Below are 11698 nucleotides of genomic sequence, written 5' to 3' on the forward strand. Positions count from 1 at the left end.
TTAATTATGTTAGGAAGTATTTGCATAATTCTATAACTTTCATAGCTTCCAAAATTACTATTACACAAAATTACTACTGCACACGTGCACTCCATTTCAGATTTTTTTTAAAGTGGCGATTATACATAGAGACTACTTTGTGCTACTGTCTCTTTAGATATGGTAAAGGAACTACTGCTAATTTAAAAATCAACATATCTTTATATCTTGCAAACAATTCGTCAGGGATATTGCAGGAAGGAAAAGAGAGGCAGCTCTGAAATCTATGGCCATACAGTTTCAAATAGTCTTAACTCCATCCCAAGGTGAGTTCCAAACCAGCCCAAGAGCTGACTTTATGTAATGCCCAAAAAAAAGTTTTAATTGGAGGAGATAATAAATCTAAACACCAGGATTTCTCTTTAAATATATTCATCAACATTTCTGTATTTCACAAATGACCTTGTTCTGTGTCAAAAACACCATCTGGATTATTTATGTACTCCTTGGTATTTACTCCTACTGGAGACATAGTGTGACATAAGGGCTGTGTCAGGATTGAAACTTACTTTCTTTGAGGCTGGAAATGAAGACAGTGCAATATTTGTTCAACACACAGAAGTGTGTAATAAACAGGAAGGAATGAAGGGGACATGAATGCCCTGGATGGTAAGATTTTCCAGAAGCACTACTCTGAAACTACATTGTAATGTCACCTTGTTGAAGCTGAAGCTCTCTTGTCTGATTCAAGAAGCACAACTAGAATTAAGCTCAACAAGATACTGGCCTAGATCCTTACTTTACACAGCTGTGGCCTTCTGCACAGGCTTGAGATTGAACGTGGCATGGTTCTGCCTAGACCTGCAATGTTCCTGACAGAGTTTGGGCGGTGGTGGTCGGTCAGTGAAAGGGGAGTGGTGTGCACCTATCTTGGGAGAGCTCGCAGCAGGAATGGGTGTGGAGAGTTGATGAGTGCAAAGTGACCGTCCTCCTGTGGCCTGGGCTGGTCCTCAGGGAGCACAAAAGTGAATTTCTGCAGGAGAGTGGTAAAGAAGAGAAAGAGCTCCATCCTGGCCAGCTGTTCTCCCGGACAGGCACGGCGACCTGCAAGAGAGAGAAGAGGAAGTGTCTGTCAGAGAGGGCAATAATCGATACTGGAATTGCAGCAGGGGGAGCCGATCACCCTCCAGCTGTGCTTCTGACCTGCGGCTGGATCCTGCCCTCAGATTTACCTGCTGAGAAGGGCAGGAAGGCCTCTGGTTTCACAAACTGCCCCTTTGCATCCAGGAAGTGTTCAGGGTAAAACTCGTTTGGTTTCTCCCAGACTGTCTCATCCTTCAGCACTGAAGACAAGTTGGTGATGATTGTTGTCCCCTGCACTCAAGAGGAAACAACTTAAGTGAGAACAGCAGCATTATCTTGGCACAACAGAACAGTGTTGGTTCCTCTTTAGTCCCTGACTACCAACTAATAGCACCCATTTCCACTTCTGCATCTTATTTGAAACAGAGGCAAAGCAGGGCCCTTTTCCAATGGCATTTGGTGCCTGCCCTACACTCTGAAGCACCTGAACTTTTGTAATTTGTAGCCTTACAAAGGCTGTAGTGTGCACATGCCAATTTTATGGTTACACAGTGGAAACAGTCTCTGCTTCTCAGATCCTCCTGGACTTGTTTTATAGCTGCAGAGAAAAGGCTGACTGACAGACTTCAAAGCCCAACTTTTGCAGGGACCATGGAATATTGCAGAGCTTTCCTGTTTCACATGTCAAGGTTCTAAATCAGAGGAGATACCACATGGCTACAAAAAAATTACAAAAATATCCCAGGCTTAAATTCTGCCACTGCTGCCAGGGCAGCTGCTTGTCACAAAGGAGCTGGTCTGAATGCCAAATGGATCTGAGTAGCTTCAGAGATTAGAATTTAACTACTGGCATCTCAGGAAAGCCAGTAAGCTGGTGTTCAGTGCCTCCAGAGAGTCTGTTAGGCTGCTTCTGACAGGCAGTGAATATCATGGATCATTGGGAGGAAAGGAAACCTTTGCACGGAGCTGCCACTGCAGTTGTGTTCCCATACAACAAGTGTGAGCCTAGAACACAGATGTGACTGTCTGCCTGAACTTAGCATTTCAAAGTGTCCTATTTTAGTGCTCAACAGTGACTCTAATTGGGGCTGGAAGTGCAATGCTGCAGGGTTGGATGGGATCATCCCCACCCTGTGCCTGGCAGCTGCACAAGGAGAGGTTGCTGTGTTGCTTATGTGGTCATGGTCACCTTGGGAATAAAGAAGCCTTGCAACTCAGTGTCCCGGTATGTCATGTGAGGTAGCGCAACAGGAACAACATCCCCACAGCGTTGCACTTCATGGATCACAGCATTAGTGTAAGGCAGGCTTGCTTGGTCCATCATGCTGGGGGGTCTCTCTCTGCCAATCACTTTATCAATCTCTGCCTGGACCTTACCTGAAAGCAGAAGAGATAAAGAGTTAGAGGACCCTTAGTGGACCAGATGCAACTGGTAAAAGCTGAAGGAAGACTGGCTGCAGGAGATTGTAAGCACTGTGTGAGAACAGGACAAGCCGTTAGAGACAGAAAGGCATTTTTCAGTTGATCGGTGACTGTGTCTAATTGTTCTTTGCTCAGAGCATCCTTATCAAGGCCTTGCCACTTGGTATGCTGCCGTACGCCTCCTCTATGCAGCTTGGACAAGCAGCATTAGAGAATTTAAACCAATCACCATCTATTCCAAATACTGGAAGAGGGTACGCTGACCACAGCCAGTCCCCAGGTGAAGCCCTCAAAATGAAGGCGAGAGCAAACTTGCCTTTCAAACTTCAGTTTTTATAATGGCTACCCCCTGCCTGAACAGCTGTTTGGGAAGTGTTTCTCCTGTGTTTCTGCTAGACCAACAATCACCAAAGCTGTTCTTCATTGCGTATCCTTGGGGGAAAATGAGTTTTGAAAGGAAGAGGCTACATTTCTGTAGGTATGTTTCTGACTTACTCTGTATTTCTGGGTGGAGAAGCATGTACAGCAATGCCCACCGGAGACTGGTGGAGGTGGTCTCAGAACCAGCTGTAAACAAGTCCAGGGTCACCAGACGAAGGTTGTTATAGTGGAAACCATTCTCTTCAGCTGCCTTACCCTGTGGAAAGCAAAAAAGTAGGTGATTGGAGCTGCAGTATTTGCTGGGGAAGAAGATCATTGTCCAGAGAAGTGCTGAGAAGCACTGGATCCATTTTTTAGCATGTGTTCCTGCTTTTTATTGGAAGAGCAGAGCACAGCACAAGCAACACTCTGAGCATGAATGATAGACTTTGTAACCTCCTGTGTTTGAAGGTCCTCAACCACCTCCAATAGGCTGTTGCCACTCACTGTAAGATGTTACAAAAGATATCCCCCAGAGGAGGTGCAGCACAGTTATTCAGGTTTGATCAGATGATAAAAGCCACAGAGTAGAGAGCAGGCTGCATTGATATGGCAAATGCAAAATCAGCATTATTTTAAGGGGGTTATCTCTAGCTATGCATTACAGATTCTCACTGCTCCTGCTCTGGTGTTCTCTTACAATTGGAAAAAAAAACCCCAAGGATCAGGGCTATCAGGTTAAAGGATTATTGCTTCCTACTAAATCTGCAACACCACTTCCAGCAAAACTGGTCTCTCATCCAAATGCTAATTGAGCTCAAATTTGTTAGCATATGAGATATGACAAGCTCTCTGCAGGAGTTCATCTGCTTGTCTTTTCTAATCCTCTTTATACTTCCCTTTCCTAGGGACTAGCTTCTGTTAAGTTATTCTGTATATTTAGATGCTGTTGTAATATGGATAGCAATTAATAATGCATTTAAGACTCAACTGTTATTCCAATAAAAGATCTCAGACAAGGGAGTTTGGGACAGACTTGACCCAAGTTAACTCAGGAGAGGGATTTATCAGACAGGCTATCAGGTGATGTTAGTGAAAAGAAGAGAGTTGTGACAAGAGGCAGCACCCACCCCCAGACTATACTGCTCAGTGCAGAATAACATGGGTCACGTTGCTCTGCCCATGTGCTGGAGGTGGCCGACCCCCACAGCATGGCAAGGTTTGAAATGCAGAGCAGCAGTCCAGTCTGAGGACTTGGATGGGCAAAGTGATTTGCAAGCAGAATTTGGTAATATTGCTCATCTGGCACTTGAAATGTAGTGAATCCATGTGCAGAAACATATGGCAGATAGACAGGCTGACCCACATATCTTTGATTTTATACTGACTTTGTGCCTGACTGGATTCAAGGAAAGACTCCTTTTAATTTCAGTGAAGTTCAGATTTAGGCCTTCCTCTGAGATCTAGCAAATGAGTTCTTAGCAAGCAATTCAAATATATATATATATATATCCCAAAGGAGGCACTGGTTTCAAATCACATCTTGGTTTAAAGGCAGGCTGCAATGGGGCAATGATTCCAAAAAGTCAATCTGTTGCTCCAGTTTTTGACTGATCTTGAGGCATCAGTCATTGAGGCACTGACATGACACAGAATCTTGCATGCTGACTTGTTCCCTGGTGCAAACTTAGGACATATATCAAATTCTCAATTATTGCCTTTTAGAAGCCTTCATATTTTTGTAGGCTGGAAAGAAGGAAGTTCCTAGATTCTAAAGGAAGTAGGAAGACAGAAAACAGAAACAAGAACATCAGCAGATAACATGGTGTCCTAAGACAATAAAAGAGGTTTCAGCATGAAGAATACCTTTCTTCCCAGGATACAACATGGAATGAAAAAGCAGGAAGTTAGCTGGTAAGAGGTTTTGTGCAGCCCTAGGAGGAAAGTCAGCTTCACAAGCTTGAACTGGCAGAGAAACTACTCCTGATCCTGGAGAGTCTGCTAGTATCACCCTACCTTCTCCATTTCCTTTAGAAACACATCTGTGATATCTCGAGTGTAAGCAGGGTCCCGGGTCTTCCTATGCTTATCTATGGCCACATCTATGAAGTCCATTAACTCCCTTTGTGCTCGGAAAAGCTTCTGTGCCACTCCAGGGATCCGCACCAAAATGGGCACCACGTTAAGAAGCTGGGGTGTGAGAACCAAAGAGGGGACAAAGAAAGAGAGAGGAGATATTACATGATGTAAAAAAAAGAAAAATTATGAAAATACAGTTCTTTCAAGAAATAGAGGGCAGCTTCTTACAGCTTGTGGTTTACCTGAGGCAGGAATCCAGTTTCTTCATCCAAGGAATTTTGAAATAACTGTGATAGCTTCTTGAATGTCTCATCACCATAGTCAAAGCGGTCTCCAAAGACAATATTGCAGATCATGTTGCAGATGGCATTGTTTAAGCGAACATGTATATCAAAAGATTTACCTGAAAATGGAAATGGAGACCAAGCCATGAAGCTAAGCAACACCAAACTGCTGGACCTCATCTGTCAGCAGTGAGAGTACACAAATTCCACTTTGATAACACCAGGAGAAAAAGCTGCCAAACCACTCAAAGCATCACACTAGGAAGTGAAATAATCTCATTCTTACTAATATTTAGTTGCTCTATGTTTAAAGAAGAAAACTCCCAAGAAAAACTGAGCTGTGGGGCTGTTCTGTGACTTGACAGGTAACACTTTGTTCTGTGTCTGGATGAAAGGCTGTGAACTCTCAGCTGCACTTTCATTGCATGTGATAATATCAGTATGTTCCACTAAACTTCATCATAGACTAGGAACACTGCATTTGCATGGGAAGAGAGCACTGCATGCAAACAGGGGTGGCTGTAGCATTACTTCTCCCTGCATCACTGTATTGCCTTTTTCTGTGATTTCCCCATCATTGTGGATGTCACAAACCTTCTTCAGACTCAATTTCAGAACAAAGAAATCCAGCTTCCTCTACCACTCGCTCCTCCAGGGATTTCTTTCCCATCCCAAAGTTCCTCAGCGTAGAGAGTGTGAATCTCCTTAGCTCCTTCCAGACGTGCCCGTATCTTGCTACAACAATCCCTGGAATCATAGATGAGCAAGAAATGTCAGATATGTGGTTTGTACTTCAAGAGAATGTTGCTAGAGAACAGCAATTGTGAGTCTGAGGTACAGGTCTGTATGGACAGATGGAACAGTCTGACCTTGTGCAGCAATTCAGAAATGGATCACTGGACATTCTAAAGCTTGTGCATGGCTGGGAAAGGTGCAGGGGGATTCAATGGGAGCAACAAGGGCTGCTATGGATAAAGGAATCACCTCTCCAAAACATTCAGCCTTGATTCCATAGCTTGTGTGAACTGGGTAGCAGCATGTGCCACCACACAGGAGCTGAGGATGTGATGTGGGCAGGATGCAGGAAAATACTCTGTCTTGAATGAAAGTCACCACAACTTGCATGTACCATTTCCCATAAGCATTTTGTCTTACATAAGCACCATAAGCACAAATTTGTGGCTGTTGGGAGCTGGCAGAAAGGTTGTACCATTTATAGTGTCCTTACACAGCTGAAGAAGTGTTTGCTTGCTGGAGCTGTACTACAGCCAGGAAGGGGAGCCCCCATTTAATCAAATCCAAGTTTATCACCACCAAAGGGTGCCAGACATGCAAGGAGATTGACCAGCAGGACACACAAAGGTGCACTGCACTGAGAAAATCTTGCCTCTACCCAATCCTTCTCTTGCTAGTGCCATCAAGGAATGTCCATTGTCATGGGACTTGCCTTCACAATTCTTTCCATAGCCCATGTGTTCATATATTGCAAAGTGGGGCCGGTCAGCAAAGTCGTCTGATTTGTGGACCAGGGCTTCCTTCACTGTTTTATACCCATTCAGCACTACCACGTTGGTCCAGCAGTTCTGGAGACTGAAGATGTTTCCAAACTTCTCCTGGAGCTACCAAGATAAAAAAGCATGTCTGTTGTGGTTTGAATTTATTTTATTGATTCTTTGTTAAGTGGTTTGTTCTGCTGTACCCCCATGTTCTCCCCGAGTTAGTGTTACCCTCCCTCAAAGCTGTCCCTCATGCCATTCCTCACCCCTTGTTCCACCTGTTTCCCTGACTGTCAAGGCAACCCAGCCCTTGATTCCCAAACCTTCTCTGCCACTTTAACCACTTAAACCTGGGCTGTGTAATGGCACCTTAGAGCAAGTGGCTCTAAAGGTTCTGCCTCTGGTAAATCCCTGTACCAAGGCAGCTCCCCACTCCTGGTGTGGCACTGGAGTTCCAAGAGCTAGCCCAGGCTCCAGCAGTCACTTCACGTTCCTGAAAATGAGCTGAGTGTAACATCAGAAATACCACCATATCTTTCTTTAGGGCATTTACTACTGAGTGAACTTTGAGGTACTTTTCTTCAGGGATTTCAGCTGATCTTTGACCCTGAACTTTGCAATGCAACAACTCCAAACAGTGCTAAGCAGCAGCTGTAGCAGGGATCAATGCCCTGTAAGTCGAAAAATTTAGAACACACCTGTCCTGGCCAAACTGTTGTCATGAACATTGTGCAAGTACTTTTAATTTTGTCAAGAACCTTTGTGGGAATTTTTAAAGACTGCATGCTCAATAATGAATTATTTCCTAATAATTCTCTTTATTTTGATCTGAAAGACCAATTAAGTTCTGAGTTAGTCTACTTCTGCTGAAGGAAATATTGATAATAAGGTGATACATAATTTCCATTTAAAGTTGCATTTGTACCTAAAGATCTACCCAGAGCCAGGTTTCCAGAAACATGGTTGGGAAAGGCAATGCCACACTGGAGTTCCAGGTCAACTTTCTCCCTAAGAGGAGTGTACACATCTAGTACGACTGGTAACTGGAACCCTACATCTGCTGTGATGAGTGAGCCTCATAAAGCTGAATCAGGATGGCTGCACAGGTAATTCTGTCAGCCATACACTCTCCATGGGAGCTGGCCATGGAGCAAAGCCTTCTCCAGGTAGACAAGCCCTTTAACGGGACACGGACTCCTGGCCAGGCAGGTCAAAGCTCCCTTGCTAGTCAGGAACACTGAGCAAAGCTCAGAAGCACATTGTTTAAAGGTAGTGCAAGAGTAGTAACACCCCCCGGTTTGCTTCTACTTTTTTTTTCCTGTCTTTTTTTCTTTGTTTAAGAGCTAAGATTCTTGATTTCTGCGCTATAGCATTGCAAGGAATTGAAGTACTTAATACTGTATTTGCAGTAGGGTTGCAAAGGGAATTAGCACTTCACTGGCACTAGAAATACATAATTAAAAATGATTACTGGTCAAGATTGTGGTTAGTATGACCCTGAAGTGATATGATTTGAAAATAGGAAGCTTTTGGACTACATGCAAGCAAATCATACAAATGCTAAATTTAGTTTCTCCACTTGGCAGGTTTTGGACAGTGCTGTCCTAAAAAAGAGGCCTTTAGAGTTTGCAAACTGAAGCACAAAACAGCCATGGTTTATCTGCTGCAGGCTGTGAAAGCCCTGCTTTCCCTTTGAGAAAAGCTAAACCCTGACTTTAAATAGGAACCTACTGAGATTTTGGGCATTGCTGCAGGGGCAAATCCCACAAGCTGGTCTCTTGAACTGAAACTGTCACATGCCTGCAGGCCTGCTTCAGTAACTCTCAGGGAAGCCTGCCATTCCTGCAGCCACATTCCCAGCCCACAGATATTTGTTTGTCTTCCCTTCTTTGCACAACTCCCTGCTCCTTTGCCTCCAGGCCTGCCCACAGGTCAGTTTGGTAGCCAGCTCTACAGCAAACTCTATCACTGGGGGCTCAGCAATGGTCTCCCACTGAGCTCTTACAGAGATGGGGAGACAGAGATTGGGAAGCGTTGGTCTGTGTGGGCCAGGTCAGTGTCCTTGAGCAGTGACTTTCTTCATCCTGGACTTTGGAGAGGGTAGTGATACTGAAGTTGGCCAAAAATAAACGTTCCAACATAATTTGAAGTATTAGAAAGCAGATATGCTTTACTGTAGCACTGGGCTCCTCTAATAGAATGAGTGTCATGTTTTTACCCTTTACAACAGGGTATTTATTGCACCATGATCATACATATGCAGAGCAGCATGCTTCCCAGCTACTACATAGATATCACTTTTCCTAGGACTTATCTGCACGCATCTGCCTCCCACTCGAAGTCCTTTCATGGTCCTAGAGGGTCATTGAAAGCTGTCTCTGGGAGTCAGACTCACTGAGTGCTTCAATATTAAAGGCGGCCTTCCCTTGAACTTTTTCTTTGGTCATAGGCTCGTTTCTTGTTACATAACTTGCCAAAACACCCATTTTATTCCTCGTTATCTGTTTAGCCACTGTTTCCAGCCATGTTTATCATCCTATGTGCATACTTTTACATTCCTTTACCTTTTTTTGCTAGTTAGTATTAAAGCTCTCTCTAGCAACTTCAGGGGAAAGGAAAATTCCTGTTCTCCATGTTATGTACCTGTAGCTGATGCCAGGGTGTGACCCAGCCCTCCTGGGCCCACGGTGGATTGTTTTGTATGTGGAGGGTTTTGCTCAGGGGCTGCCACTCACCTGGCCGAAGGAGCGGTGGGGGTTGCGGAAGTCAATGGAGAACATGGTCCCGATGAACGGCAGCGAGGCTGGGCCCGGCGGGTAACGGCTCCACGTCTTTCTGCGCTTCATGAAGTCAAGCAGTAAAGTAAACACTATAAGAAAGACTCCCAGTATAGAGATGTTGCTCCAGATGGATGACAGCTGGGACCCCAGCCACAGGAGCAATGCCATTTTGTAGCCTGTCTACTCCTTGTTCTTCTTGACCCGAGAGTGTCGCTACCCCCTTTTGCCTTTTCTCTTCCCCTCTCCCACTTTCTTCAGTCCTGACAGCTGCTCCTTTCTCCTTGCTTCCTCCTCTTCCCCACACTGCCTTTTTCTGCTCTCCTCTCTCCCTGCACTTGCTGGCCTTTAAATATGAACTTTGGCTCTGCCTCCAAGCTCCTCCTCTGCTCGGTTCAGCCTTAGGGGAGTGGTGATGAGGGTCCTCCCTCCTCCTCCCCCTCTTCTTTCTCCAAGGCCAGAGCTTAGAGACCTCTGTTGCTGCTGAAAGTGCCAGCCGGTGCTAACAATGCCCTCAGTGGGGCAGGACTGGCTGAGCCCTGGCTGTTGGGGTGCCTTCTCTCACAACAAGGAGAAGTACACAAGCAACCAGTCTTGCTGCATTCTCATGGGGCAATCTGTAAAAAGGTTGTTTAAATGTGTGTCACCTGCTTAGTACAGGCAAGTCAAGGAAGAAGCAGCTCCTAAACGCAGATCATACAGGTTTCTGTTTGCAGGCTGAGGAGAGGTTCCATTGGAACTTGAGAAAGTTCAGGTTAGATCAAACATGCCCTTACAGAAAGCACTTACTACAGCAATTAGCTTAGAACAGTCCCCTGATATTTTAAAAATAATTTATGTTTCTAGGAATAAAAATTTTTATCAAACTCCAAATGTCAGTCAGCACAATGACCTCAGCTTCTGTAGAACACAGCTCAGCTGCAAGGAAGAAGTCACGTGTATTACAAGGTGCCTCCAATGTCCAGCCTTTGGGGCAGTAGTAATGCCAACACAGTTATGGAGTTAGTCAAAGTATTTCCTAAAGAGCACAGCTGTGTGCTCCTGGCATCCCTGCCATTGGAGATCAATAAGCCTTGCTCTTAGGACAGTCAGCTCTAGACAAAAGGAAGGGGTAAACCCATCACAGCTTGATCTATGATCTCAGTGTGATCAGAGGAAAGCCTCCTAATGGAACAGTTGCTGCAGCAGTGATGGAGAGCTCAGGCTGCAGGGCAATGCACCTGCAAATGCTGTGCAGGCAGCAATGGTGTGCAGCCAGGGCCTCCAATGCCCTGCCAGGGGAGGCACCTCCATGCTCATTGTCTGTGTTCTGACCGTACCTTGCTGGAGTCTCCACAGCAGAATCCTGTTTTGAAAGCATTATCACTCAGGGTGTAGGGTTGTTCTCAAGTACTTTTAAACAAACATGTAGAATGGGAAACAACTGGGGTGATTACCAGCTCCCACACAACTGCAGAATTGTGATTTCTTTTGAGTTACCGAGACATGCCAGGGTAGATCACACACCTGGAGAGATGCCTCAATGGGCACAGTGCCTTCAGGAAGGACAGGCTGGAAACAGTGAGGAGTGGTTGTGTGCTGTGCAGAGGAGTGCCCAGAACTTGGCCATGGGAGAGGTGATGGGCCATCTGGATGCCTGTGGACAAGGAGAAGGTGGCAAAGCACTGTGGACAGTGCTGGGCCAGGCACTCACTACAGACTTCTTGGGAAAGGAGAGAAAGTCAATAGAGCCATCCCACACAATCACAGGCCTTAGGGCTAACTCACAGTGTGCTTTAACTGAAGGTCGGGCACAGTCTGGGGCGTTTCTTGAGTGTGCTCAAGACAGCTTCATGGCACAGCTGATTGAAAAGACAACAGAAGGAGATGCTGTGCTGGGTTTGCTGTTCACAAAATAGGAAGAAGTGGTTCAGGACATGATGGTCAACGATGAATTTGCCTGCAACAACCATGAAACTGTGAAATACTAAATCCTGCAAGAAATCAGCAGTACAAACAGCATTACTGCCATTACTTGCACGAGAGCTGCTTCATTTCATCCGGGGATCTCCTTGACAGAATCCCAAAGGGAACTGCCCTGGAGAGTGAAGGGGCCCAGGAGAGCTGGTTGTTCTTGGAGGGCAACCTCCTCAAAGCATGAGATCAGTGTGTCTCATTTATTTCCGGGACACTGCAAAGCCTTTAACACCATTTTCTAAAGTACCCTTTTGGCTAAATG

At 45.2% G+C, this 11698-nt stretch overlaps 1 protein-coding gene across 1 annotated transcript; it reads right to left on the reverse strand.

Moving 5' to 3' along the window:
* Positions 1 to 16: 16 nt before the first annotated feature.
* LOC102041048 (cytochrome P450 2D14) lies at positions 17 to 9683 on the reverse strand. The gene is made up of 9 exons (XM_005421881.2): positions 9439 to 9683; positions 6655 to 6826; positions 5802 to 5954; positions 5166 to 5326; positions 4861 to 5034; positions 2980 to 3121; positions 2252 to 2439; positions 1212 to 1353; positions 17 to 1083 (listed from the first exon to the last, which is right to left on the reverse strand). The coding sequence occupies exons 1-9, from the start codon at positions 9649 to 9651 to the stop codon at positions 905 to 907; spliced, it is 1524 nt and encodes a 507-aa protein (XP_005421938.1). The 5' UTR covers positions 9652 to 9683; the 3' UTR covers positions 17 to 904.
* Between the last annotated feature and the right edge of the window lie 2015 nt (positions 9684 to 11698).

Source organism: Geospiza fortis, unplaced genomic scaffold, assembly GCF_000277835.1.
Source record: "Geospiza fortis unplaced genomic scaffold, GeoFor_1.0 scaffold173, whole genome shotgun sequence".
NCBI lineage: Eukaryota > Metazoa > Chordata > Aves > Passeriformes > Thraupidae > Geospiza > Geospiza fortis.

Excerpts from the sequence above, each read along its gene's own strand:
- LOC102041048 (XM_005421881.2), bottom strand. The coding sequence starts at position 9,651 with ATGGCATTGCTCCTGTGGCTGGGGTCCCAGCTGTCATCCATCTGGAGC. Across the intron at positions 6,827-9,438 it reads CCCACCGCTCCTTCGGCCAG|CTCCAGGAGAAGTTTGGAAA; the intron begins GTGAGTGGCAGC and ends TTATCTTGGTAG. Across the intron at positions 3,122-4,860 it reads TTCTAAAGGAAATGGAGAAG|GGTAAGGCAGCTGAAGAGAA; the intron begins GTAGGGTGATAC and ends TGCTTTCCACAG.